General features: G+C 33.6%; 2 protein-coding genes and 1 long non-coding RNA gene across 8 annotated transcripts; 1 reads left to right on the top strand and 2 right to left on the bottom strand.

Annotated features, from left to right (window-relative positions):
* Positions 1-5,983: 5,983 nt before the first annotated feature.
* On the bottom strand, positions 5,984-8,815 carry LOC110268168 (uncharacterized). Its single transcript, XR_002356268.2, has 3 exons — positions 8,644-8,815; positions 8,499-8,553; positions 5,984-6,182 (listed from the first exon to the last, which is right to left on the bottom strand). It is a non-coding gene; the product is annotated as an uncharacterized LOC110268168 (long non-coding RNA).
* Positions 8,816-10,025: 1,210 nt separating this feature from the next.
* DCL3 (dicer-like 3) lies at positions 10,026-21,424 on the top strand. The gene is made up of 25 exons (XM_088510241.1): positions 10,026-10,500; positions 10,749-10,929; positions 11,038-11,151; positions 11,496-11,630; positions 11,745-11,814; positions 11,899-11,963; positions 12,078-12,209; positions 12,307-12,459; positions 12,712-12,841; positions 13,134-13,239; positions 13,355-13,547; positions 13,666-13,826; positions 14,030-14,248; positions 14,360-14,631; positions 15,932-16,203; positions 16,316-16,848; positions 16,960-17,054; positions 17,478-17,704; positions 17,815-18,024; positions 18,534-19,010; positions 19,165-19,437; positions 19,752-20,078; positions 20,189-20,432; positions 20,530-20,641; positions 20,834-21,424. Exons 1-25 carry the CDS (start codon positions 10,370-10,372, stop codon positions 21,039-21,041), a joined length of 5,040 nt encoding a protein of 1,679 aa, XP_088366367.1. The 5' UTR covers positions 10,026-10,369; the 3' UTR covers positions 21,042-21,424.
* LOC107621512 (BRCT domain DNA repair protein) lies at positions 21,397-26,741 on the bottom strand. Of its 6 annotated transcripts, none has more exons than XM_088510258.1 (11): positions 26,496-26,695; positions 25,471-25,577; positions 24,742-24,833; positions 24,282-24,384; positions 23,833-24,092; positions 23,526-23,657; positions 23,198-23,320; positions 22,668-22,796; positions 22,197-22,417; positions 21,941-22,094; positions 21,397-21,807 (listed from the first exon to the last, which is right to left on the bottom strand). In XM_088510258.1, exons 1-11 carry the CDS (start codon positions 26,519-26,521, stop codon positions 21,589-21,591), a joined length of 1,566 nt encoding a protein of 521 aa, XP_088366384.1. In that variant the 5' UTR covers positions 26,522-26,695; the 3' UTR covers positions 21,397-21,588. The 6 variants fall into 6 exon arrangements, with proteins under 6 accessions (XP_088366384.1, XP_088366374.1, XP_088366377.1 ...); XM_088510248.1 differs by having other exon boundaries at positions 25,471-25,662; positions 26,496-26,637; XM_088510251.1 differs by having other exon boundaries at positions 25,471-25,665; positions 26,496-26,616.
* Positions 26,742-27,500: the final 759 nt, after the last annotated feature.

Genomic DNA, 27,500 nt, shown 5'->3' with positions numbered 1-27,500 from the left:
AAAATGCAAAATTTTGCAGAGCTAGAAGAGTCAATTGATGGAAGATTGCGAGAAGAAGATGGCAATATAAAAAATGAGTCGTCCAAGTTTATCACTAAGAAATTTCAACAATTTCAATCGGTATGCGCAACGAAGAATGAATTTTAAGGCACCTGGAGCACCTGTGCAAGAGAATCAGCAAGCTAGGAACATTTCTATTTGCTCTATTATTGAAAATGGCAATAGGTTAAGACATAATGCTGACAAACGACCTCAGCATGTCCAAGTGGACATGTCGTATAAGCAGTGTGGGAAGAATCATCCTGGTAGGCCTTGACAATTTGGAACGACTATCCGTTATAACTGCGGGTAACTAGGACACATGGTGAGAAATTGTCCAAAGAAGTTTGTTCAAGAACCAGTTAGGGCCCAACAACAAGGACGAGTATTTGCTATGATTGCTGATGATACTGTATATTTGAACTCCCTAATCTAAGGTTAGTGTTATATCAAGACTCGCTTCTTAACTGTATTGTACAATTCAGATGCATCACATTCTTTTGTTTCTTTAACTGTTGCACGTGAGTTGGGATTAAATTTTTTGAAACTAAATTTTGATTTAATTGTTCATACACCCACATGCCAAAATGCTTTGACTAGCCTAGTATGCCGACAAGTAGAATTTGTTATAGACGACAGAACTTTTGCACATGACCTAGTTTGCTTGCCTTTACATGGTTTAGATATTATTTTAGGATTGGATTGGTTATTCAAGAACCATGTTTTTCTGGACTATTTTGAGAAGAATGTTATCATTTTGTCTGAAAATGTACCTACTGGACCAGTGTTATCCCATACTTTATATTTAAATTCTGTAAAAATTACCTGTAATGGGAGTAAGTGTGAGGGGTACATTCTGTTAATGGCTAGCTCAAACGACAATGGATAAAGTCTGAAATGGATCCAAATGGTGAAGGAATTTCTCGACGTTTTTTCTAAAGACATACCAGAGTTTTTTCCTCAGCGAGAGATAGATTTCGGCATTGACTTGATACCTGGAGTTGGACTGATCTCGATAGCATCTTATTGAATGTCACCATTGGAGCTAGCAGAACTGAAGAAGCAATTAGATGAGCTACATGGGAAGAAGTTTATTCGTCCAAGTGTGTCACTGTGGGAGCTCTAGTACTGTTGGTAAAGAAGAAGGATGGAGGAATGAGGTTGTGCGTGGATTATCGACAGTTGACTAAGGTCACTATCAAAAATAAGTATCCACTTCCTTGGATTGGGGAAGAAGACAAAGTCAAATGTGCTCTACTGTTTAGAATCGGTATCCTTACCAAGCTCAAGTTTTGGAAGCTTTACTCTTATATAAAATGGTAAACGGACCAGCAATTGAATTAAGGAGAATGAGCACACTATTTGGATCTTTATAGCTTTCTAACTATACCTTCTTCTCCTTCATAGTTTAACATTAAAATTTTCTATTCTTTAAATTTATCTTTCTTTGTTTCAATCAATGAAAAAAGGCAAATATATGAGGTATCCGTAAAAATCATTGAGAGAAAAGGTAAAGAGAATAAGCTTGGAGAAAAGCTAGAAATTATATTAATCTCTTTTATTATCACTTCTGTTTTGTATTTATGAATATGAGAGGTTTCTCTTGCTATGTTGGATGAGCACTTAGTGGTGAGAGTTTAGCGAGTGAACTTAGCCAAATCAAGCTTGGTTAGAAGTTTGGTTTGTCCCTGATAGGATTAGGTAGAATCCTTAGGAATTAGTATTTGTAAATCTTTGATAAAGATAGTGAAAATTTCACCACCGTTGTGGTAAAGACTGAATATAGGCCACATTGTACATGGTTGAACCAGGATATATGGCTGGGTTATTTTTTTTTTCTCTGCTCTTTTTGTTTTGCTAGTTATAAGACAAAATGAAATTATCTCCTACTTAATCAACTTCACAGAAGTCATAGCATCATAGAGTGTTAACTTCTCATCATTGTTCTGTTCCTTATTCATTCGATGAGTGACAAAATAAATGTCACCTGCATAATTAATGTTGCAGATTCTACAGTAACTTTATCTTAAATACTGGTTAAAAGTATACAAGATTAAAAGATATTATAGATTCAACCTTCTCTTATCTAAGATATTGAGAACTTGTATATTTAAATTAATTATAATTGTTTGACTTAATAAAATAAGTTAAATAAATAAAAATATCTTATAAAAATGCCATATAAAAATTATAATATTTTAAAAACTATTAATTAAACTACATAAAAAAATTAACGTAAATTAAAATAAAATTAATTCATTTATTCTATTCAAATCAAATAATTAACGTAATTAATTTTTTGTCGATCAAATAAAATAAATAATTAATTATAATACTTTTAAAAATTATTAATCAAAATTCATAAGTAAAATATTAATATAAATTAAAACAAAATTAATTTATTTGTTTCAGTAAAATCAAAATAATTAATATAATTGATTAGTTATGGTGAATGTAGTTAAACAAAATATTAAATGAATTAAATAAAATAAATTAAAAAAAACTTTTAAAAATATACCATGTTAGTTATACTATTAATCGAAGAAATTCGATTTTAATAATATATAATAGATTAAGGATGTCAACGTATATTTCTTTGAAAGATTTTAATATATGAAAATGATATTCTTAATATATGTTCTTCTAAGAAAAAAGGTCAATAATATCTGTTTAATATACTAAAATTGGATTTTTTTCTTAATTAATAAAAGTGAGGTGTTAATTTTTCATGAATTTTTTTCTTCCAAATAAAAATACTATTTTTTCTTTTAAATTTATTTAAAAAAAATATCTTTATTATAATTATATTACAATTAGTATTTAAATAATAATACATGATTATACTAATTTAAAAAAATATCTTTATTATAATTATATAAAATCAATATTTAATGCATTATCAACTAATAAAAGTAAGGTGTCAATTTTTCATGAATTTATTTTCCTCGAAAATGAAAGCACTATTTTCTCTTCTAAATTTATTTTTAAAAAAAAATATATTTATTATAATTATATTACAATATTATAATTATATTACAATTAGCATTTAATGAATAATGCATGATATGTTAATTTAGGAAAATATTTTTATTATAATTATATAAAATTAATATTTAATGCATTATTAAACTAATTATCAATCGAGAATATTTTTATTCATTTTAATTATATTGATACAATTCTAATTTTTATTCATTATGCAATCATTTTAGAGAAAGTCTAGCGACCAGCACTTTTAATTTTATTAGTAGCAAGTTGTTATGTTAATGGTGATCCATTTATAATAATAATAATAATAATAATAATAATAATAATAATAATAATAATAATACTAAAACAATTGCCAAACATTATCTACCTAACTTCAATTAGTTAACAAATTTAATTTTAGTTGTTATGTTTTATTTTTTACATAATTATATTAATTGTCAATCATTATACATCAAATTAGCATTTAATACATAATTATGTTAATATGTTAATTGTCAATAATTTTTTTATAATTATACTTCAAATCAGCATTTAATACATAATTATGTTAATTGTCAATAATTTTAATTTTCAATTACTGTAATATAATTTTAAATTAATCGTAATTTCTGGCAGGTTGATATTGATATCTACCTTAAAAAATTAAAACAAAAATCTATGATTCTAATCATGATAAAAATGTATATGATATGATAATGACTTATTCAATCACAGCAAATATATGATGTATGATGTAAATAATAAAAAATTAACTTAATAATAACTAATTTATATAATTATTTTTGTTCTAATAAAGGTTATATATAGTATTTTTTGTGGTTCGTGAGTCTACATTTGAAAGTCAATTCATATTTTTTAATTTATTATTCTTCCTTGACTACTTTATAGAATAAGAATGTATTTTTTGTTTTTCATCGAAGTTGATTCTTTTAAGGTATAATTTATAATTTTTTATAGTATTTTTTATATACTCATTCTATTATATTATTCTTTTGATAATTTAATGATTGTTCTTACTCCAACTTATTCTTTTCGTGTAATATTCTAGTGCGATTGTTTTTTACCGCAATCATTTACAATGTACCACATCCATCAAATATCATCTCAAGTTGTATTCACTGATTTGGGTTCTAATTACAGCGTCCAACAAAGGGGCAGTAAATTCTATTTTACCGAAAAATGATTAGATCTACCCATATATTATGACCAACCTAATGGAATGTAAATAAAGTTAGTTTTCATTGAAGGAGCTTGATTTTTGATTGAGGAATTGTTTCCACAGAGCTTTGTAGGCCAAGTTCAAGTTCCATCCCCTCCATATTTTTTCTACGTCTACCTGAAAATCTTTGAAGTGGAGCACATAATGAGATTGAATTTCCTCAATTTAAGTTCAGTTTTGATAAATTCATGTCAAACTCGGAGATGCAATTTCAATGATTGGTAATATATTCAAATTTTCTTATTTTATGCTTTTCGTAATTAACATAATTTTATAACATATCTATGTTTTTTTAGAAATTACTGGCCTTATTTTGCATCAATGCAATGCCATTGAGCGGAATAAATGTCAGTTTAGTTTTTTGGTATGACACTCCTATACCTTATTGCATTGTAGGGATAGCGGATAATGAAACTTATTTAATAAGAGAATGGTCTGGATTTGAACGAATTCTAAATGTTCGAATTTATGATGTTTTAATTGGTTGTCATTACGAGAATAACTCTGATCTATACATGTCTAAGGACTAGAATAGATTAAATATTATTTATTCATATGCAAAATTTTTTATCTTTTTTATGATATATTACTACTTATTTCTCTTAATTCTCGCTTTTAGAAATGAGGAAAAAATAAGGTGCACACTGTAGGATTAATTTGCAACCCAATTACTTAATTATCTACGTGATCACCAAACAACTGAATACATATTTATTTTCTAATTTGCAAAATTTAACAAATACATTGGTAAGCATATTGGTTTAACTTTTTATTTAATATATTTATTTATGTTATATCTTGAATCATATTATATCTATTTTACGTATATATCTTTTTAAAAAATACTTTTAGTATTAGCACATGGTATATTAAATAAATATTTTAAAATTAACTGTAACATATGATAAAAATAAAAATTAAACTAAATAGATATTACAAATACAAACTCAAGCACAACCCATTTAACCCAGCTCCAAACACAATCACAACAAAGAACTTACTAACCAATCTATTTAACTACCTCACCTACTTTTATAGATCTACCTAGCAATTTCCCTCTTTCTCTTACTAGGATCATAAATCTCATCATAATTGGGGTCTAATTGCTATTTGTTACAACCAATCTCACAAACAACCCTAAATCCAAATAAGTGAACAAACCTAGCGGCTATTCAATGACATAAAGAACAAACCCGTCGCGCCGCCACGTGCTCGCTATTAGAGTAGATTAATAAAAACGATTAATAACTATATTAGAGTTGATACACTTAATACCAGATTAAGAAAAAACAAACAACGCAAAACATGTTACTTTTTTATTAATCTAATGATTATAATTCAAATCAATTTTAACAAAACAACTTAAAATTATAATTTCAATTTTATCAGGTGCATAACACGATTATTGTAACACCCTACCACACAGAGTCTTATGCTTAAGTCATAAAACAGAAGTGGCGAGATATTACGACATCTAAAAATAAAATTTATTACGTATAGTAGTGTGAAAAGATTTGTAACTAGGAGCCTTTGAAGAAAAATGGGAGTAAATCAAAACCGTTAAATTAAAACGTGCAACACTCCGATCGATAACGTAAATAAAACAGATAAAGAGTAGGCTGATGCTAGGAGATATACAAAAGAGTGCCAAAATACATATATCAAGACTCGGGACTTGGCCTGTGAAGATAACCGGCCCGAGCATATAAGTAAATATATACATATATGTGAGGTAATCCCAAAAGAACCCAAAAGGTAATATACAAGACCTATTTCTCCAAAATAACCTCTAAGAGGAGATAATACAAAATACATATACAGTGGAGAATGTAAATATCTAAACAAGTATATAATAATCAAAATAAAATCACAAGATACAAGGATCTCCGCCAAAAGGAAGTCTCCAGCATGTCTCAGCGAGGAGCCTCACGTCCTGCATCCGAAAACCACAAAATTCGCATAGGTGAGAACCAGAGGTTCTCAGCATGGTAACAGTGGCTAAATATCTAACATGTAATGTCCTAGGAAAGCCGAAGGCAATCCTAGAACTTCCATATATAATCAAAGCGTATGAAATATAACTAAACCATGAGAATAAAAACAGGCGACTAACTTAAAAATCTTTAGACTAACTAAATATCCCCTTTCCAAATTCTGCAAACCTCCCAACCGCCAAAAGTGATTCAATATGCAAGCACAATTATATCAAGCAAAGAGATGCACAAGTAGGAAGCAAATAAGACAATTAGGCAATTAGCAAGTAATGATGCAGTCAATTAGGCAATCCAAACAAATCACATATAATGCGTATGATACATGCCTGTCCTAGTGGCTGATGAGTCTCATCTGTCGGTTATAAAGCCAACCCGACAAGTCCTGGTAGCTAACCATTGGACTGTCCCTCTGTCGTGCATCCCCAACTCGAGTTATTCTCAACATAAATCATAAATTCATATATATCCAACACCCTCATTGGTGTATGTCTACGGGGGCGAGCTCATCCGAAACTTTCATAGTGTCTGGCCATACTTACGACATAGGGTCAGCAGAGTATCGAGTCTCCACCTGGAGCACATGGTGGCTAGCCACTGCTTTCACCCAAGAAAACTCGTATCTCCGATAGGTGGAATGCAACAATCCCAATAATCATAATTAAGCATATATGCATATAAATCACGGCCATATATCAACATTCATCTCAGCTATCTGGCTTACAAATCATAATCTCATACCCAGCCATAATCATCATCACACACCGTCATTCGACTCATATTATACTTAGCCATTTGGCTCATATCATATACAGCACTCTACCATACCCCTCAACAACTCATATCATCATCTTTCATTATACTCATCATAATATCCCCTTTCTTCCTCCACAAGTTACCCTTTTTCCTAGCTTACTCTCATTCAATAGGCATTTTACATTAATTTAAGATTTAGAAGATGAAATTGGGGGTTTATAAGTATGAAATAACATCTCGGAAGGCTACAAGCTTGTTGGAAATGTGAAAGACTTAAAACAAATAGCTTTAGAAAAGAACCGGGTCGCGTGCGTACGCACAGGGGTGTGCGTGCGCACGCCTAGAAGCATTTTTAAACGTGTGTGCGCGCACATATCTGTGTGTATGCACAGCTCGCGAGACTCCCTTGGCCATGCGCGAGCATAGAGCGTGCTAGCGCTCCTAGCAGCAGCCCCGTTCCTGCGTGTGCGTACGCACAGGGCTGTGTATGCGCACAGGCTCAAAATTCCGCGGGGTGTGCGTGCGCACAGGGCTGTGTGTACGCACACAACCCATAAATCACAAATTCTGCAGAAGTTGTAGAATTAAGATTTTTTTGGCCCGAACTTCCAACGATCATATCTCCTTTCACAAAATTCAGATTTCAACCAAGTTTAAACCATTTTAAAGCTTATGAAATTATCTTTCAATTGATATAAAAACATCAAATTCCGAAAACAATAACTCAAGATATGATCCGTTAAGACTTGAAGTTCATCAAAATTCCATTTTCACCAAAACTCATAAACTCCCCATTTAAAAACATACACTTACCAAACTCATTCAAAAACCAGCCAAACTCAGTTTCAATACCAATACTTCCATCCACTCATTCAATTATCAACCCCCCCCCCAAATTGTCCTTCATTTAACTAAATCTCAATTCAACAAATTCCACATCATAATCAACATTTCATACTTCAATTTTCAATCAACATTCAAATTCACTAATTACCATATATTTTCACATGTCAATATCATACTCCAAAAACATGCTCATCAACAAGAGCTTCAACCTTTTCATCAACAAAGATATCAATCCATGTATCTATCTCAATCCAATTCATTCATCAAATATATCAACATATCACAACCTACCAAGTTCATGCATAACAACACAATTTACATCATTCATCAACTACCTCATTATTTCGAAATCCTATCCTAAGGCCACTAGTCGACGTTTTCACACCACATTACATTTTAGATACAGAAAACCAAAACTATACCTTGGTCGATTTTCGTTCCACTCGGAACACCTCTAATATCAACCTTCCAAGGTTTCCAAACTCCATCAACAGATTTTTCTAACACAAAGCTCCTTTCCAAATTTTCCAAAATCACCAATCAAGGACCAATGCACACATATATAATGTCTAAGCCATAATATCACATCAATACACAATAACTCAATACCCAACACCTCAAATTTAACATTTTCACTGGGGTTTGAAATTCCTTACCTTACCCAAGGATCAAGGGAGTAAGAACAAGCCTTCTCCTCAAGTTAATGTGATCCTATAACACAAAGGAACTCACAATTTCCACATTTTTGTCCAAGATTTTCGAAAATCAAAGCTGAGAGAACAGAGGTGAAACGTGGCTTACCTCAAGAATCTTGGTGTGGGTTTTGTAGAGCTCGACGCTGCGGTCGCGTGGCCGCAAACGATGCGTCAATTGGAGCTCCGGATCAAAAGTTATGATCAATGAAAGTTAGGAATGAATAGGAGCAAGGGTTTCACACTTTCCCCCTTCTCCAGTTCTCCTCTCTTTGTTTCAGCGTGTGTGGTGTTTAGGTGGGGGAGAAAGGGCTGTGCCCTTCATTTAATTGGGTATTGGACTGAACCAAGGGCCCAATATGGTCCAGCTGGTTCGATTCGGTCCGTTCGACTCAATTTTGAGCTGATTTTTTTAAAATTGGTATTAAAATTCTCGTTTTAAATTTCGTTTTCACATTAAACCATAAAAATCTCATTTTCTCATTTTTTATAATATATTTTAATTTATGAATTAATTAACCATTAATTAACCGGATTTTACAATTATTATACTGATTTTAAAAAAATTTAAAGACGTCCAATATCAGAATATCCAATATTTCAATAACAAATATGATTTTCTGATGTTACATATATCTTTAATGATTCATCCCCCATACCACATAGCATATATCTTTAATGATTCATCCTCCAAACCACATAAATAACCATTCAGAGGTGATTTTCAATATTGGAGATTTTATGTCCCTTCTCACATTTACTTTTATTTTTCAATTTTATTCTCGTTAATTTATTTCAAAGAATATTAGGAACTAATATTTTTACTTAAAAAATTAGTTAATATTGACACAAATTCAAAGTGAATAAAAAATATATTAGTTTATATATCGCACAATGCAATTAAGTTCTATATACTTAATTATGTCTTATTAATTATGATATTTTTCAAACCAAATTATGATTAATTTTAATTAGTTACAAATCTAAATATTTAATTAGATAATTTCACTATTACATGCATATCAGTTTTGACTATCATTTATCAAGATTTTAATATTATATATTTTTTGCATTCCTAAGTATCTCAAAATTAAATTTTTCAAAGAAATATAAAATTTTAATGAAAAAAATTACTAAAATAGTACCCAAAAATTTATATCACTTAAAAATAATTTTAAAAAATATTAACGACAAATTTTTTTTAGAAAGCTTAAAAATACAAAAAAAACTAAATATTAAATTTGTATCAAATGAATAAACTACTTGTTAAGTTTTAAATTTTTTTATCACTTATAAAAAGTATAATATTTATTAATTAATTTTATTATATTTTTAAATCATTCAAAAATGATTTTATTGATAATATATTAATATGTTTCAAAAACTTTTTTGGGGTGCTGAATCTTTGGGACCAAATTAGAAGTTAATTCTTTTAACGAAATAGTTCAGACTTCACGCACAAATCATCGTATATCACGTGTTTGAGATGACAAGGACAATAATTTGTTGTTCATGTTTTTTCTGCTTCAACAACAGAAACACTTGAAAACAACTTTGACCTCTTTCAGTTCTGTTTCACTCTCTCATTCTTCTCTTATTTTATCTTAATTTTTAATTATTTCTATAAAGAATTGATTGACACGTGGTCAAGTGAAGGCGTTCACTTCAGTTCAGTTTCTTCACACTCCTAAGCTCACTGCTCTCTTTTCTGTTTGGGGTGATCGCGTCGACAATGTTGCTTCTTCCCATTACCCCATTATTGTTGTACTTATAAAGGTCCAATCTTTTCTTGTTTTCACTGCCAAATTTTCTTCCTTTTTCATTTTTTCTTCAACATGGATTCATCAAACCAGAACCAACCTTGTCCCAACCGAACTTTTAATCACTTATACACAGAACCTTGTGCTGAGGAATCAGAATCAGGTTCACTCCCTTCCGAGACACCCCAGACCATGGACCCTAGAGGGTACCTCCTTTTCTTCTCTCTTTCTTGGGCTTAATTTTTTTCTTCTGTTTAATTAAATAGTTAATTTCATTCCTGTTTGTTTCGCCCTTTTTTTTATTCTGGTGTTTCATGTGTGGGTAATGCCGCAGAATGATCATAATTCATTAAAGTTTGAGTCTTTGTTGTTCCTTGCAATTTCTTTATTTTGGATGATGGTAATATAACCTTGCCTATATTTGTATTATTGTGGTTAATTGTTTTCCGTACAGGTATCAATTAGAAGTATTTGAAGTTGCAAAGAAGAGGAACACAATAGCAGTATTGGATACAGGTGCTGGTAAGACCTTAATAGCTGTGTTGCTTATGAAGAACATTGGTCAAGCTATCAGGTCCAGTGGCTCGAAAAAGTTGATTATTTTCTTAGCTCCAACCGTTCATCTTGTCAACCAGGCTTGTTCCCCGAGATTTTTCTCCCCTTTTATGGTTTTTCTTTTTTTCTCTCTTGGTTTGACTACAGTCGCAGGTTAAATTTATTTGCTGTTTTGTTTCCCCTTGCAGCAATATAAGAATATAAAAGATCTTACAGATTTTCAAGTTCAGGAGTATTATGGGGCAAAAGGAGTGGACGCATGGGATTTAAGTATCTGGGAGAAGGAAATTAGTGAAAATGAGGTATGTTTTTATGACATGCTCCTAATAATGCTACTTATGTTTGTCTTCCTTCAATCATGGTTGATTTCATTTTCATTAATTATTATGGTCTTTTTTGCTTTTGATGGCTTTGTTGGCAAAGATTAGTTATTTTTATATGAATTATCTGTATATGCTACTATAATTACTTAAAGAGTCTATGAATTTTTATATCAATGTGAATCTTTGAATGGCTTTTGGTGTGATCTCAAATCTAAGTGACATGTTTTACAAACAATTGGTTTGGTTAATTATGCTGATAAACTCATGAATATTCTTGGCCTAGCTCTATGGTTATTATAACCGTGATATTTGATGTTTAATAGGTACTGGTTATGACACCCCAGCTTCTTTTGGACGCTCTAAGAAAGGCTTTCTTGAAGATGGAATCAATATGCTTGATGATTATTGATGAGTGTCATCGAGCAACTGGTAACCATCCCTATGCAAAAGTAATGAAGGTGAGTTGTATTTCCTTCATCATACACTTTTTTCTCTTTTTGGCCGTTTTTGGTTGCTCTTTATTAGGTAATCAGAATATATTTACATATGATTTTATTGCCTGTGCTATGAAGGAATTCTATCACAAGGCTGATGAAAAGCCTAAAATTTTTGGAATGACAGCATCACCAGTAGGTAAAAAAGGTAACTTTTTTGTGTCCCTAACTATCCAGGTATACTGTTAGTAATTTCTTGATGTTGACTCATTATGTATTACATATTTGTTAGGTGTTTCCTCTTCTGTGGATTGTGAGGGTCAGATATCAGAACTGGAAAGTATCTTGGATTCTCGGGTATTAGTGATTTCTAGATTTTGACTCAATAATTTTTTTCCATGAGTGCACATGACTAAGTATCTTTTCAACAAAAAAGGAAGTTTAATAGATTTTCATTTTTTATTTCTTAAGAGATATACTGTAGAAGATAGGACCGAGATGGAGGTATATATACCTTCTGCAAAAGAAAGTTGTAGATATTATGACCAGGCACAATTCCCTGATTTGAATTTGAAGCCAAAGATTGAAGACTTGTGGTCCAAGGTATTTTTGGTTCATGTTACATGTATATGACTATGTTCCCCCTCAATTAATCTTCCTACATTAATGGATACTGACAGAAGTTATTCTCTTTGGACAGTCTGGTGCATTGTTATCGGAATTACAAAGCTCAACTGATGGTAACTCTAAGGATGTGGAGAATAAATTAAATACGCTGCATAAGCGGATGTCCAATGAACTTGCAAGAGTCTTGTATTGCCTTGAAGATCTTGGCCTCCTATGTGCTTATGAGGTGCTTATCAAACACTGAAATTGTGTAAACTGTAAAGAAAGATTATGCCATAAAGGAAAAGAAAAATGGAACAATGTTCTCTTTCTTTTTTCTAACATTTTGTAAATGTACTAAGAGTCCTGTAATTGATGGTCCTAATCTTTTTAATGACTGATTCTCCGTAGCATATGGGAAATGTACAAATTTATGTACATTCATCAATCATTTCCATTGTTTCTTATATTTACTAATAAATCGTTAATATGTACGCAGGCTGTTAAAATATGGCATGAAAATTTCTCCAAAGTCGAAGGAGAGTGTGAAGTTTACCGAAAAGGTTTTAGTCAGTGCAAAGCATTCATTGACGTAGTCATGCAAATAGTTGAAGAATCCCTCCATCTTGGTATGCATTTTGATATAATTCATTTGCTTATGACAAACTCACTTTTATACTAATATAGTAATTGTATTGACATTGTTATACTAATAAGATTTTATATACTAATATACATTTTTCTGTTTTAGAATAAATAAATCCTCTAAAGAGCTCATTAGTTTCTCGTCCAGTCATTCTCTATGAAAAATGATATGTTACGTTTTGGACAGCATTCGAATAAATGATACCATGCAATATTTGTTTGTGCATTGCCATATATATGGTCTCTGCATCTAATCTTTAACTATTGTTGCTTCAGATGATAACAAGATTCCAGAGCTTGATCTTAATTTTTCAAAGGCAGTAGACCTGGGATACTTATCTCCCAAATTACTTGAACTTATTAAACTCTTCCAGTCATTTGGGTATGGAACAATGGATCCATTTTACTTGTCATATAATTAGTTTTCTTTTGCATTTAAGTTGTATCACCTATCTATCATAAAAATGTTGATAATCTATCATGCTTTATGTTTGCAGACATTCATGTGAGGTATTGTGCCTTGTTTTTGTCGAAAGAATCATCACAGCAAAGGTGATTGAAAGATTTATAAAGAAAGTTCCACAGATATCTCATTTTACAGTTTCCTATTTAACCGGAAACAATACGTCAGCTGGTTCACTGACTGCTAAGAAGCAGAAGGAAACATTGGATTCTTTTCGTTCTGGAAAGGTACTTGTTCACTGCGTCGTATTAATCAAGTTGTAGCAAAGCCTCCTCTATTTTCAGTAAAATTCTCATAAATGTTGGTTTTGAAAGTTCATAATAGGTTATTAATCATTTTGTTTAGGTCAATATATTATTTACAACCGAGGTAATTGAGGAAGGAATTCATGTGCCAAAGTGCTCATGTGTGATACGTTTTGACCTACCGAACACATGTCGCAGTTATGTCCAGTCTCGGGGAAGATCTAGGCAGGATGACTCCCAATTTATTGTGATGTTGGAGAGGTGTGTATTCCAGTTTTTTCGGCTCTCCATGTGACATACACAGAAGTTATTTTGTTTCGGGAATTTCCTTTTTTCCCTTGAACATACTTTTAGTGCATCCTCCTTAGCAATTTCCGTTTAAATCGTTAATAATCCTTTTGTAATTTGAGGATCTCTAGTCTTCCATACCTTTTGTAACATCTTTCTCTCTTTTTGGTGTACAGGGGAAACATGGATCAAAGAAATAAACTGTTTGACATCATCAGGAGTGAGCGATCCGTGACTGAAGCGGCTATATATAAAGAAGATCATGCTTCTAATTTAAGGGTGATTACGGAAGTAAAATCAAATATATATTATGTTGAGTCTACTGGAGCATCAGTCAACTTGGACTCAAGTGTTAGTCTTTTAAATCGATATTGTGAAAAGCTCCCATGTGATGAGTATGGACCTATCCTATTCTGTGTTCTATTTTTTGATTTCTCGAAGCATAGTATCAAAAAAAAGAGAGAGAGAGAAAACTTATGAATACAATTTGAATTTTATTCTCTTAGGTACCCCCGTGCAAAGCCCAATTTTGAATTCCTGCCTTTTGAAGGGGCATACAGGTGTAAATTAACATTACCACCTAATGCAGCTTTCCAAACAATAGTCGGTCCCTTGGGTAAAGATGTCCGTTTGGCAAGGAATCTTGTCTGTTTAGAAGCTTGTAAGAAGCTGCATCAGATGCATGCCTTGAATGATCATCTTGTCCCTTTCACTGAAAAGCCTCCAGAAGCTGAACATAGTGTGCAAAACCAAGAATCTGGTACAGGATCAGGTGCAGGTATAAATTCTTTGCTAAATAATTTACTACCTTTGAGGGTAATTCTGCTGGAATATATTTCTAATTTCAATTTGCAATTACAGTTAACATATAAACTTACAAATATCCTTTGCAAGTATGTATTTGGTAAAAAAAAGGAAAATATTATATCATTGTCGCCTGCATACATGTTTTGGATATCCTTTACAGGATTTAACGATGTAGTGATGCAAAGAGAGCTACCTTTATGAAGCATCTTCCTATGGTGGCATGGAAGTAGTAGATACTGCAATAAATATATTATTTATGAAATTGTCATGATATAGATGTTTACTGGGAACAATGCAGTGACACCTCTGAACCACAATCCTTTTTGAAGTAATCACCATCAACTTTCAGATCTGATGGTCAAAGTGTTGTGTTTTGCAATCTATATGCAGACCCTACATTTACAATTTAGTATGTGTTTGGATTAACTGGGAATAAAAAAAAAATTAGTTTACAAAAATCAGCTCTGTGCTTAGAAATGTGTGTTGAAAAGGGACTAAGATTTTATATTTTATTTTGAATGTATAAAATAAGACTTTTGTCCGTGAATTACGAAAAGTATGAGATGTACTGTATTATTTGTTGAAGTGGGAGAAAGCTCAAGTAATTTTATGGTTAACTTTTGAACCTATGAATTTACCAAGAAATAGCTCAAAATTGTAGCTTTTAGAAAGATGCTATTTTTACCCTGTAGAAATTCAACATCGCTTTTTTATACCAAAAAGCTTTCTGCAATTGAAAGCTGCATTTATGATGGAGAAAGTTATCCAAATTAATTAGGCGCTCCCTTATCGGACACCTAAAAGTTGTTCATCATGTGACATGTACTTATTTTTTGATGTATGTGATAATGTATCATGTCTCCGTACTTTTCATTTTTGAAAAAGATATTTCAAATATTATGGATAAATGAGATACTAACTTATAACTATTCGACACTTGATGAATGTTTCCTGTTTGATTTGGTAAACTAAAATGCAAACATGTCAAAGTTCTACAATGATGTGTTAGTTGCATTTATTAAAGCATACATATATTTTTGCAAAAATACTATGAACACAAAAAATCAGTCATCATGTATTGTGTATATTTATGTCTTCTTGTTTCACACATTTTCATCTGAATTTCCTATTCCAACATGTATTTTACGTGGGTGACTGATTTTTGGTATATATTTTTGTACTGGGACATGCAAATTTTTGTTTTACATCCAAACTATTTAACTGCTTAATCTGCCTTATTTTAATCCTGCTTTGCTTTTTTGCATTTGCAGGAACCACAAGAAGAAAAGAATTACATGGCACAGCCAGCATTCGAGCTTTATGTGGTACAATTGAAGACAAACTAGACGGAGCCAAATTTTATGCCTATAGATTTGATTTCAAATGCAGCATTGTCGGTGAAATCTTCTCAGGATTTGTTCTCCTGATTGAGTCAAAGTTTGACGATGATGTTGGAAATATTGAATTAGATCTTTATTTGATAAAAAAAACCGTAAAGGCTTCCTTATCTTTCTGTGGACAAGTTTATTTGAATGCTGAACAGGTCTGGAAATAATGTCTTATCCATTGTAGATTGTAGAATAGATCACTGATAATAGTTTCTTCTGAAGGTTTAACGTGACGCTTTCATTGCTTTGTTGTCTGTTATCTACCAGATGATGTATGCAAAATGCTTCCATGAGGTTTTTTTCAATGGTTTGTTTGGGAGATTGGTTCATAAGTCCAAATCAGTAAAAGGAGAGAGGGAATTCTTGCTTCAGAAAGACACAAAATCACTGTGGAGTCCACACTTCTATTTGCTTCTACCACTACAAAAAGGGGATGATGAATCTAAAGGATCTTTGGAAATAAATTGGTCTGGAATAAGTTCTTGTGCTCCTGCAGTTGAATTTTTAAGGAACAAGTTTTCACTGGTTGCTGGAGATTATGATGGGGGCAGTAAAATTGTGTCACCTTGTGATGCTAATTCATCAAAGGTGGCCTGTGAAGGCACAGATAAAATTCACTTTGCCAATTGTGTAGTTGATGCTAACAGTATAAAGAATCGGGTAGTTTTGGCTATTCACACTGGAAGAATGTATTGTATTCTTGAAGCAGATAACAAGCTATGCGCTGAAAGTCCGTTTGATGGAAACGATGAGAAGTCTCCAGAGAACCACATGACCTTCGCAGAATACTTCAAGAAAAGGTGCCTGATTTGCTTTACCATACACCCCATATTTTCTCTTTCCCTTGCTTTTATTGCTTTGCCATTCATAGATTATTCATGTAGTTACCTAAACATCTTGATCATTGTCAGCTATGGGATTGCTATGAAACATCCAGGACAACCTTTATTACGTTTGAAGCAAAGTCATAATGCACACAATGTTCTTTTGAATTTCTATGAGGAAGGTCGGTTAATTCTATTCGAAGTTTATCTTGCGCCACTTTGCTTGTGAGAAATCTTCATTCAAAATTACATTATATACCAGCATTGCACATTTTTACCCTGACAATTCAAATGAGCTCTCATCCATGAAATTTTGAACTCCATATAAACCACAAGGGGGGAAAGCTTAGGTTCTTTTTAATCATATTAATGCTAAATTTCAAAACTTTTTGAGGTAAATTGCAAAATCATGAAATTTTTTATTAGAGTAAATTCAAATGTGGCACTTGTGGTTTTGTATACAACAGTAATAAAAAGAAAAAGGTCCTAAACCGCAAATCTTCATATATTTATAATGTTGTACCAAATTAAAAATGTGCTAGCAATGCAAGTGCGCTATGTTTAAATTTCTGAATTCTGATTATAATATATTCTGAGTTCCACAGATGAGAAGGATAAGTCATCGCAAATTGGCCCAGCAAACACCAAAATGCCTGCGCATGTTCACATTCCACCTGAGCTTTTATTTATTCTTGATGTTAAAAGACATGTTTTAAAGTCAATGTACTTGCTACCATCATTGATGCATCGTCTTGAATCTCTCACGTTGTCCAGTCAGCTTAGACGAGAGATAGATGGTCAGAGTAGCAATATCAGCATACCTAGCTCTCTGGTTTGTCCAACATGATTGGATTATGAGGATAAGATACTGAGTTTAATTTCTTCTTTTTCATTATGATAATCATATGCCTTTTTCTTTTCTTTCCTTTTTTCCAATGATAGATTCTAGAAGCACTGACAACCTTAAGATGCTGTGAAAATTTTTCAATGGAACGTCTTGAGTTGCTAGGAGATTCTGTTCTTAAGTTTGTAGTGAGCTGTCATCTCTTTCTTAAATATCCTAAGGAACATGAAGGAAAATTATCTGATAGACGGAAGTGGGCTGTTTGTAATTCAACTCTGCATAAACTGGGAATAAATCGCAAATTACAGGTACTAAGATTTTTACTAAGATTTTTATTACTTTGAATCTTTGATAATGTCAATGGAGTAGTGTACTTGAAAGCTTAAGCTGTTTGGTACAAGTTACGGATAATTTTGTACTTCACTTGATCATGATAAGCCTCAAAGAGACTTCAGGCATGGACATTCTCTACCAGGGTCAGTATTTAACTCTCAGCTTCCTTTGTTTGAAAACCACACTTTCGAAAGAGGGAAGTAAGAAACGGTGGAATACTTTATACAAGTAATTAACTCTTCAGATCCTAATCCTATGACATAAAATTGAACACAGGCACTGTGATCTTTTTTTTTTGTTATTTTTTCTCCCATGATTAATTTATTATGTAGAAATTTCTTTTATTATACGGTTAGTTTAATAATTGTGTGTCTTACATTCTGGGGATTTTTTATCCCAAAGTAAACTTGTTATGAGGCTTTCAATAAGTGGCCAAGCAATCAATTGAGTTAATTTCATATTATTGTGCTGTTTTCTTGAGTAGGGCTATATCCAAGATTCTGCATTTGAACCACGCCGTTGGGTTGCTCCAGGACAGCGTTCTATACATGTTGTTTCTTGTGAATGTGGGGTGGAAACCCCAGAAGTTCCTGTGGATGGAAAATTCCAGACTGAAGATCCAAAAGTTGTGGTCGGAAAGCTTTGTGACCAGGGTCACCGCTGGATGTGTTCAAAGACAATTTCTGATTGTGTTGAAGCTCTTATAGGAGCATACTATGTAGTTGGCGGATTGATTGCTGCACTACATGTCATGAAGTGGCTTGGCATTGATTCTGAGCTAGAACCGTCCTTGGTTGAGGAAGCCATTGCTGCTGCATCTCTCCATACATATGCACCAAAACAAGACGAGATTGCAACCCTTGAAATGAAAATTGGGTATAAATTTTCTGTTAAGGGACTCTTACTGGAGGCAATGACACATGTATCTGAGGCTGAACTTGGGATTGGTTGCTGCTACGAGGTAATGTGAAGTTTCGTGAATTCCATTCATAATTAACTCGCATAGATTAGTTATTTATTTACCGTCTAATATGCAAGTTCATTTATGGTGGTGTTATACACATTAGATATTATCTATTCGTTTTCTCAATTCCCACTACTTGACTTTCTGGCAGAGGCTTGAATTTCTCGGCGACTCTGTATTGGATCTTCTTATTACATGGCATCTTTATCAGAGCCATAAAGATATTGATCCAGGAGAGCTGACTGACTTGCGTTCTGCTTCTGTCAATAATGACAATTTTGCTCAAGTTGCCGTTAGACGAAACCTTTACCCACACCTTCTGCTCAGCTCTGGAGATTTGGTGAGCCAGATATCAGAATATGTTAAGGTCATTTCTGAATCAGAGAGCAGTACCAGATCACTCCCAGGCATTAAAGCCCCCAAGGTTGGTTCCTAGAGTGATCATTCTATGTTTCAAACTCGAGATATGGTTGCAAACTTGCAATTGATTTCACATGGCTTTTTTTTTTTTTAATGATTTGATATATTACTCTGACTAAGAATAGGTAAAATGAGTGAAGTAGTATACGCAAAAATAATCAAATACTTAAAAGTAGACTTAAAATTTACTCAAATTCAAGTATCTTTTGGTGGATTTATACATGCACTTGAATCAAAGGAATTAACCAAATCAATTTTAGTATTTTCCTGTTAGTTTTGTTAGAGATGATTTTAATGATCATTTTCTACGCATGATAGGCACTTGGAGATCTAGTGGAAAGTATTGCTGGGGCTATACTAGTTGATACCAAGCTCAATCTTGATGAAGTGTGGAGAATTTTCAATCCTCTGTTGTCTCCCATTGTTACCCCTGATAAACTTGAATTGCCTCCGTTGCGTGAACTAATTGAATTATGTGGCTCTCTTGGATATTTTATCAAAGAAAATTGTAAAAGGAAGGGAACTACTGTGCATGCTGAGCTTAGTGTACAACTGGAAAACACACTCTTAGTTCGGAAGGGAAACGGAATGACTAAAAAAATAGCAAAAGGAGAAGCTGCATTTCACTTGTTGAAAGATCTCAAGGTCGGTTCTTTTGTCTGAATATATTCTGAGATATGATATGTTCTTAATTTCTAATATATATTATACAGCCTCTTGTGGTCATCTTTCTTTCTTTATCTGTGATTGTACAGAAGAAGGGAATTTCACATGGCAGTAGCGTGCCAAAGAGAAAAAGAGAGAATCCTGACTATCTATGCGATTCGTCTAATCCAGAAACCAATATTGGTATTTGCACTGCTCTAACAGATGGACATTCGTCAAAGACAGTAGCGAATAAGAGGGCGAAAGTGGATGAAACTAACACAGAAGAAATTGCATCTGCTGTTTCTTTGCCCCACAAAGACTCATCTCCTGAGGACTCTGATTCCATTCCAGGTTTGTGTCATTGTTTTCATTCTTCATTTTTGTGCTTTTATCAGAATATAGACTGATGCTTAGATTTCTCACTTCATTGCTGATTCATCTTCTACAGTTATTGCATCTATCAATATGAAGAAAGGAGGACCCCGAACCACACTATATGAACTGTGCAAGAGATTACAGTGGCCATTGCCAGAATATGATTCAACAGAGTATAAAGATAGGTGAATCCACAAATTAATTTGTACTTCATCACTCATTCCTCATACTTTTTCTAATCATTTTTAGCATTCATATATGCATATTAGCTTGGTCCAAGTAATGACATGGACTGTGAAAAGAAAGAGGGAAAAAAAATAAAAGAAAGTTCTGCTCCGGAATACGGCATTACTTCTTACCAGTGTCTTTTTGTACAGATCCCTGTTTGAATCCAGCGAAGGCCTGGAAGGAACAAAGGGAGTCAACTGCTTTGTGTCAAAAATAACCTTGTGCATACCGAATGATGGTAATATAGAATGCACAGGAGAAGCTAGAGCTGATAAGAAGAGTTCATATGACTCTGCTGCAGTTAAAATACTTCATGAGCTGCAACGACTGGGGAAGCTTAAGATTGATGATGCTTAGTCTCTCTGCCTCTTGTATAAGATAATAGTAGTACCACGACTTTGTGGCCACAACACATAAGACACTATTATTTTGTGCCATTGATTTGACAAACTCTCTCAAATCAGTGATACAAGACCATGGTTTTTTTATGTATTGTGGGTGTAAAATTGTGGCACTATATTACCAATTTGGGGTGGAGAAGGACGAGTCCTGGGAAACAAAAAATGTCTCTTGAAGAAGTCCTCCCTGAGAGAACTGGGAGTAAAATAAATCACTAGATAAAAAGAGTAGGAAACTCAACACAGGAACACAGGAAGTAGGGTTATAATTTTTGTTGTATAACTTAACAATTTGATGTGAATTCAATTTATCACTTGAGTACGAAACAGTTATTATTCCTACACCTGAACTTACACTTGTTCCCATATACATCTTAACAACATTCAAATAATTTGGCAACACTTAAAATTCTTAAATGCCATCAAGACTAATTATACATTGAAAAAAAAAAAAAAAAAACTTTGCATGCTACCTGAACTGGCCATTCTAACTTGGTTCATATACCTTAAGCCCTAAGTAATAGCTCATACACATTGGAGTTGTTGTCCCCAGTTACACGCTTCAACATTTCAAAACTAGTGCGACTTCCCAAAAATTCAATGCGTTTGAACAACACAAAGCCACGCTCTGCAGTTTCTTTACTGCGGTACACTGATCTAAGCCTATCAGCATGTCGTGAATCGGTATGAATTGCAGCTTCTATTTCTTGGTTTGACATATTCTCCTAACATAAAAGTAGAATTTACACAATCATTGTGGAGTCAGCGACTCAGTGCAAATATAAACAATAGAAACCAAATTGAACCAGAAAGCTAAGAAAACATGCATGCAAAATTTCAAGAGAATAAATATTGCACCTGATAAAATGCATGGATATGATCCAACACCTGAAGACATGTAAAACCATTATGGCTGAAGAAAGTTTGTGAAGAAGGACCCATCTCGGCAAATCGGTCGATTGGGAAGAGTATGGTGAGAAAATGGCTTTTAAATATCAACTCTGATTTCTCGCTGGAAAAAGGCAGGGAAATTATTAAGATTACAAGAATCTAAATAATGTCACATGCACCACAATGAAAATATAAACCTTATGGCATAGAGGGAGCCAACAACCTTTCGGTCAGATGACGAGTGGAGTTTGAAAATGAAGCTTCTGAGTCCTTGCCATCCCCTTTTGCACCAAGAAATATTGAAGTATTATGATTTTCAGTATGATCTTCAACACTGAAAGAATCTGTGTAGATGGAAGCAGCTGAAGTTGGCTCGGATATAGACCAGCTGATAGAGTCTAGAAGGTTGTTAGGAGTTATAGGACGAATTGGAGTCTGACAAGTCTGAAAAGCAAAGTCATGGATCCAATGTTTAGTCATATATAGAACACGATGAATTCTTACAGCTGTGTCACTTAGGAATCATTTATGCACATGCCTAAAACTCTCAAATTCTTCCAGTACTGGCTTACAAAATTAATCAGTTGATGCTCTTCAGAAAAAAAATTATAAAACATCAGCAAACTGGTATTCTTAGAGGCCCTAACAGGTAGGTTCAGGTCAACTGTCGTATGACTTTGCAACAGAGACTGACCTGCATTTGCCTACCACGGCGACTTCTTACACCAATTTTTGCAGCATTCACTATTTGTTGCCTCTCGTGGTAACTATATTCACTTTCACTGCCCTGATGAACTTCATTGTCTTTTTGCTTCTTTATTTCCTGATATATCAATGAAAAACATGTCATGATTCCATGATCAAAGAAGCAAGTGGGCGGGCAAAGAGAGGGGGGGGGGGGGTGTTGTTTAACATCTAGGGCTTTAGAACTTCATAATATAATAAGTGAAGCCTTTAGCATCAGTTATAAGGAAAAAGTGTCAATAATCTAATGTATTAAACCCCACAACAACTTATTTAAGTATTTCATCACCCAATATATCAAGGTTCACGTCTTTGTAGATACAACAAACAGAATGTTATCAATAATAGTACTACATCTTCTGCCAATATGTTGATAATCCGTGTTTACTGTCTAATCACACACGACTAGAGATACATACAAGCACAATAGAAAATGGGATAGTGAATTCAAGGTTTTAAAGGAGTATAATGAGAAATTACCTCCCTTAAAATGCCATTATGAATGTCTTCAAGCATCAATCCAACTTGCTTTGCCAAATCAGCAGACATATGAACAAGCCTTTGTGCATATTTCTCCTTGGCTGTTTTGAGAATCCACAGTGGCTGAGACAAATCATATATCAAAGAACTTCATTGTGATATAAATAATACTTCTAATGTGCAATATAACATTAATGTCTTCCAGAATACTTATTGGCACTTTTAAATAAGCAATGTAGTAGAGCAAGCCTTCAGACACAATTGCATGCCTCCAAAAAGAGTCATTCCCATTTTTCAGATTAATATTAAAACACAATTTAGCACATACTGTGATGAGGTTACTCGAATATCCAAGATATCTTTGTACGAATGTCCCTTCAGTCACTACATGACTAACATTGCAGCCAACAAACCATCGTTCCGTCAGACTAGCACCTTCTCTCGTGGCAGTATCAACAACCTATCAAATGTGCAAAGCATCTAAGTTTATTGGACATGCACTAACTTAATTGAAACACGGAACTCATGATGACCACCCTATGAATAACAGACTCCATATAATGTGGAAAACATCACATACAGCTAGTATGAGCAGAAAATCTCTGGATTTTTACTTTTAGGATACATCATTTTACCTTGTTCCTCAATTCACATGAAATTCCTGGATCAATATAGATGGAGTAACCAGATAAAGTGAAGTCCACACTTCTATTAGATTTTCTACCAGAAGATCTTTGAAATTCTTCAACATTATCAACGTTCTTGGTCTCACGTAGACTTGCTGGAAGACAAGAATTTTCGGCACCGGTATACCCAGGAAGCAGTTTAAAGTCATCCAAGCGTGTGTTATTGTCCACATTACTCTTCACACTGTAATGGGACTCACTCAACCTCACTGCAGCAGATAAAATCTATTTCAGTTCATAACAATTACAGCTAAACAGCTCAATTTTGCTATCTAATATTTGATTACTTATCATCATCAAGACAAAAGCATTCGTTTTGAGAATACAGTCTTGACCGGTTGCTTTTGTAGATTGAAAATTATGGACTATTTGACTGAAAAAGAAATGAGCTCAAGTACCATTTTTCCTGACACTGTCCACGAACCAACCCAGTGTGACAACAAAGAGACCGTTTTTTGCTCCATGCTTTAGCGCATGCTCAAACTTGCGTCCTCCAAAACTGTACTGATTGTTAAGGATTTAATGGCAGCACCAAACCAGTGTAAATACAAAATGAATAGAAGATATGAATGCCAGGGAAAATTGATACCATGAAAACAACACGATCAAGAGAGGCCAACTCTATGTATCATGTAATAAGGTCTTTCTGATTCAGTAGAATCAAATTCAAGTAGAAGGCTTAATAAAATACAATATAATATTTTCTCCTGAAGCACATGAAAGCTAGAAGAAAAAAAATTGGATTATACAGTTTTCTTTTTCAGTGTGTGACAATATACAAAAATGCCTAATCCTACTAAACCATTGTGCTATCATCACATAAGAAAATTAATATGTTTCAGAAAGAGGAAAGGATATCTGAACCACCAAATGGGTACACTGTGGATGCAAATTGGGGCTATACTGGCCACCTAATCTTTCTGTTGCCTCCATGACTTGATTCCGTGCTTCTGCCAAAACAAAAGCAGCAGGGATTACTCCACAACTTGTGACACATTGAGAGAGAGAGAGAGAGAGAGAGAGAGAGAGAGAGAGAGAGAGAGAGAGAGAGAGAGAGAGAGAGAGGGGGGGGGGGAGGTGGAGGAGCATAGGAATCAGGATATTTATCTACTCTCAAATATCAAATGATATACAACTTAAGTTAATCCTTCTGAACAAGTTATATATGAACATTTTTTTCCAATAGAAACGGCTTATATCAGCAGTCTTGATTTGCATATACGCTGTTGGAAGACTTCCAGATTTACTTGACATCTATTTTACAATTTATATTACAAGAAGCACAATCATCAATCCCCTTCTCTCTCACCCCTTCCTCTCTTTCACAAAACAACAAAAAGGGACAGAGAGCCTGTTCACTGTTTCAATAAACAAATGATTCTTTTCCTTTTGTCTCAAGGGAACAGTATCCAGACCTTATTACCAAAACTCAACGAATCAGGCCAGACTCTGAAGAGAATATGGATCTCTTAGTTTATTTATTTATTTTTTCATTAAATGCATGAAATTGAAAAAAAAAAAAAAAAAACTGGACAAAATTGAAACCAAATTCAATACACCAAAGATGAAATTGAGACAAACTCTCACCTTTGGATAGCCCAGTAACGCATATAACAAGACCAGCAAAAGGAGCATTTGATCGAATATGTGGGGAGGACGAAACAGAAGACATTGGCTCCAATGGCTGCAGAGCTCTGAACGAAGATGAAAACAGCCTTGAGCATCCCTTGCCACTCACAACATCAACTCTACCATTACCACTACCCATAATAACAGCTACTGCTAAAATGATCAAGAAGATTTTCACTATGCAGAAATTTCAAAACCAAATTATATTCCAATTACTGGGCAATTGAGAATCCGGAGAGGCATATACATACTACATAACTTGAAATTCAGAAAGGAAAAAAACCCCCATTAGCCAATAAGAAAAGAAAAAAGATAATGAAAGAATTGAAAATTAGAGGTGGGCTAATTTAGTGCAAACCCATATCACGTTAAAGTGATCAAACAAGCCCAAAATTGAAAATTTCAGCAAGTTAAAGAAGGTTCTGACTTCTGAGCAACAAAGACGGAAACAAAAGGAATCTGAGGTTATGGAGTTGGAGACAAAGAAGGAATTTTTAAGAAGGAAATGATGTGTTTGTTGTCTTGTTTTGCAGAGTGCAAGGACAAGAAGAAAAGGGGAATTTTTTTGAATGCGGTGCTCTCTCTCTCTGACGAAGTGAAAGTAATGTCTCGGTCAGAGTTTTATTTCTTTCTCCTTTTCTTTTTCTTCCTGCGAATGTACGCAAAAGAAAGAGTTTTCTTCCATTTTTAAAAAATCTCTGCTTTTGTAAAATGCATTTGCATCATGTGAAGAGAGAGAGAGTGTGTGAGTGTGTGGGGCTTTGTTGTAGCAACACAAAAAGCGGGTCAAAGTGGTGCTCAACCAAATTGAAATGGAACAACGTAACACAATCACAATTAACCCAAAGCAGGGTTTGCTATGAAGAAAAAGGTTTGGAAACTTGGAGCAGAACCCTTTTCTTAAAGTGAGCGCAAAGGTGCTATTGTCATTAGTGTAGTGCACTTTACTGCAGAATGAATATGATTATTGGAAGAGGAGTTACCTTCGTGTGGTGTTGCTGGGGATCATGGTCACCGGAGAGACTCTTATTTGATTTACTGTTTCAGAACAGAAAATTGAGAAGAAGGGTCAAGCTTAATCACAATGATTCTTGTGTCAGACATTTTATCGAACACCTTAGCTACTATTCTTTTGCCTTTCACTGAAGAATACCGTGTGCACGTATAGAATTTGAGTTGGCCCAATCTTAATTCTTATGCAGTGTGAAATTATTATAGAGGGAAAATTTAACATTCTACCAAACTCACTGGCATGTTTAAATAATAGTTGGAGCGCCTCCTTGTTTATTTTGACTTTATTAGCGGCTATTAATTTTTTTTATGCCTTACTGTTTTCTAATTACTTTTCTTTATTTGATAAATAAAGCCACCTAAGATTATTGTTCTTACAGAACCTTTTTCTTTTTCATAGACAATTTTATCTTTTGTACAAATAGAATTTGTGAACTATGCTTAATATTATTATCTTTGCTGTTTGATTGCTTAATATTATCATTGCTGTTTGAATTTCTTTGCGGTAGTTTGAAGGCATTGATTACTGATCACTGAATTGACACAATCTGTAGAAAATGCCAACTTTTTCCCCTCAAATACAAAGCTATGATGAGTGGGTTATATATAATTTACAATAAAATTTTCTTACACATATTATACATTCTCTATAATCTATATGGTCATGAGTTATGTCAGGTAGACAATGAAAAGTGCGAATAATGTGAATAATAGATTGCATTTCAAGTTCACCAAAATAACAAATATTCCATCTCACTTATCCGTCACAATCTTAATTTTTTACCTTTCATCTTTCTCCATTGTATCGTCACCAATGCACCTTACTGCGACTGCTACCGTCTAAAGAAGCAACGCACACTGCCATTACACCTTCTTTTTCCATGCGTCGTACCGCTTTTGTGCCCCCTGCAACTGACGCCGTCACTACACCTTCTTCTTCCTTGCATTGCGCCTCCTACTCTCGACGCCATTGCTGC

Source organism: Arachis ipaensis, chromosome B10, assembly GCF_059453495.1.
Source record: "Arachis ipaensis isolate K30076 ecotype BB chromosome B10, ASM5945349v1, whole genome shotgun sequence".
NCBI classification, from domain to species: Eukaryota; Viridiplantae; Streptophyta; class Magnoliopsida; order Fabales; family Fabaceae; genus Arachis; species Arachis ipaensis.
Note: the sequence above shows the minus strand (reverse complement) of the source record. Positions and strands in the feature narration are given on the sequence as shown.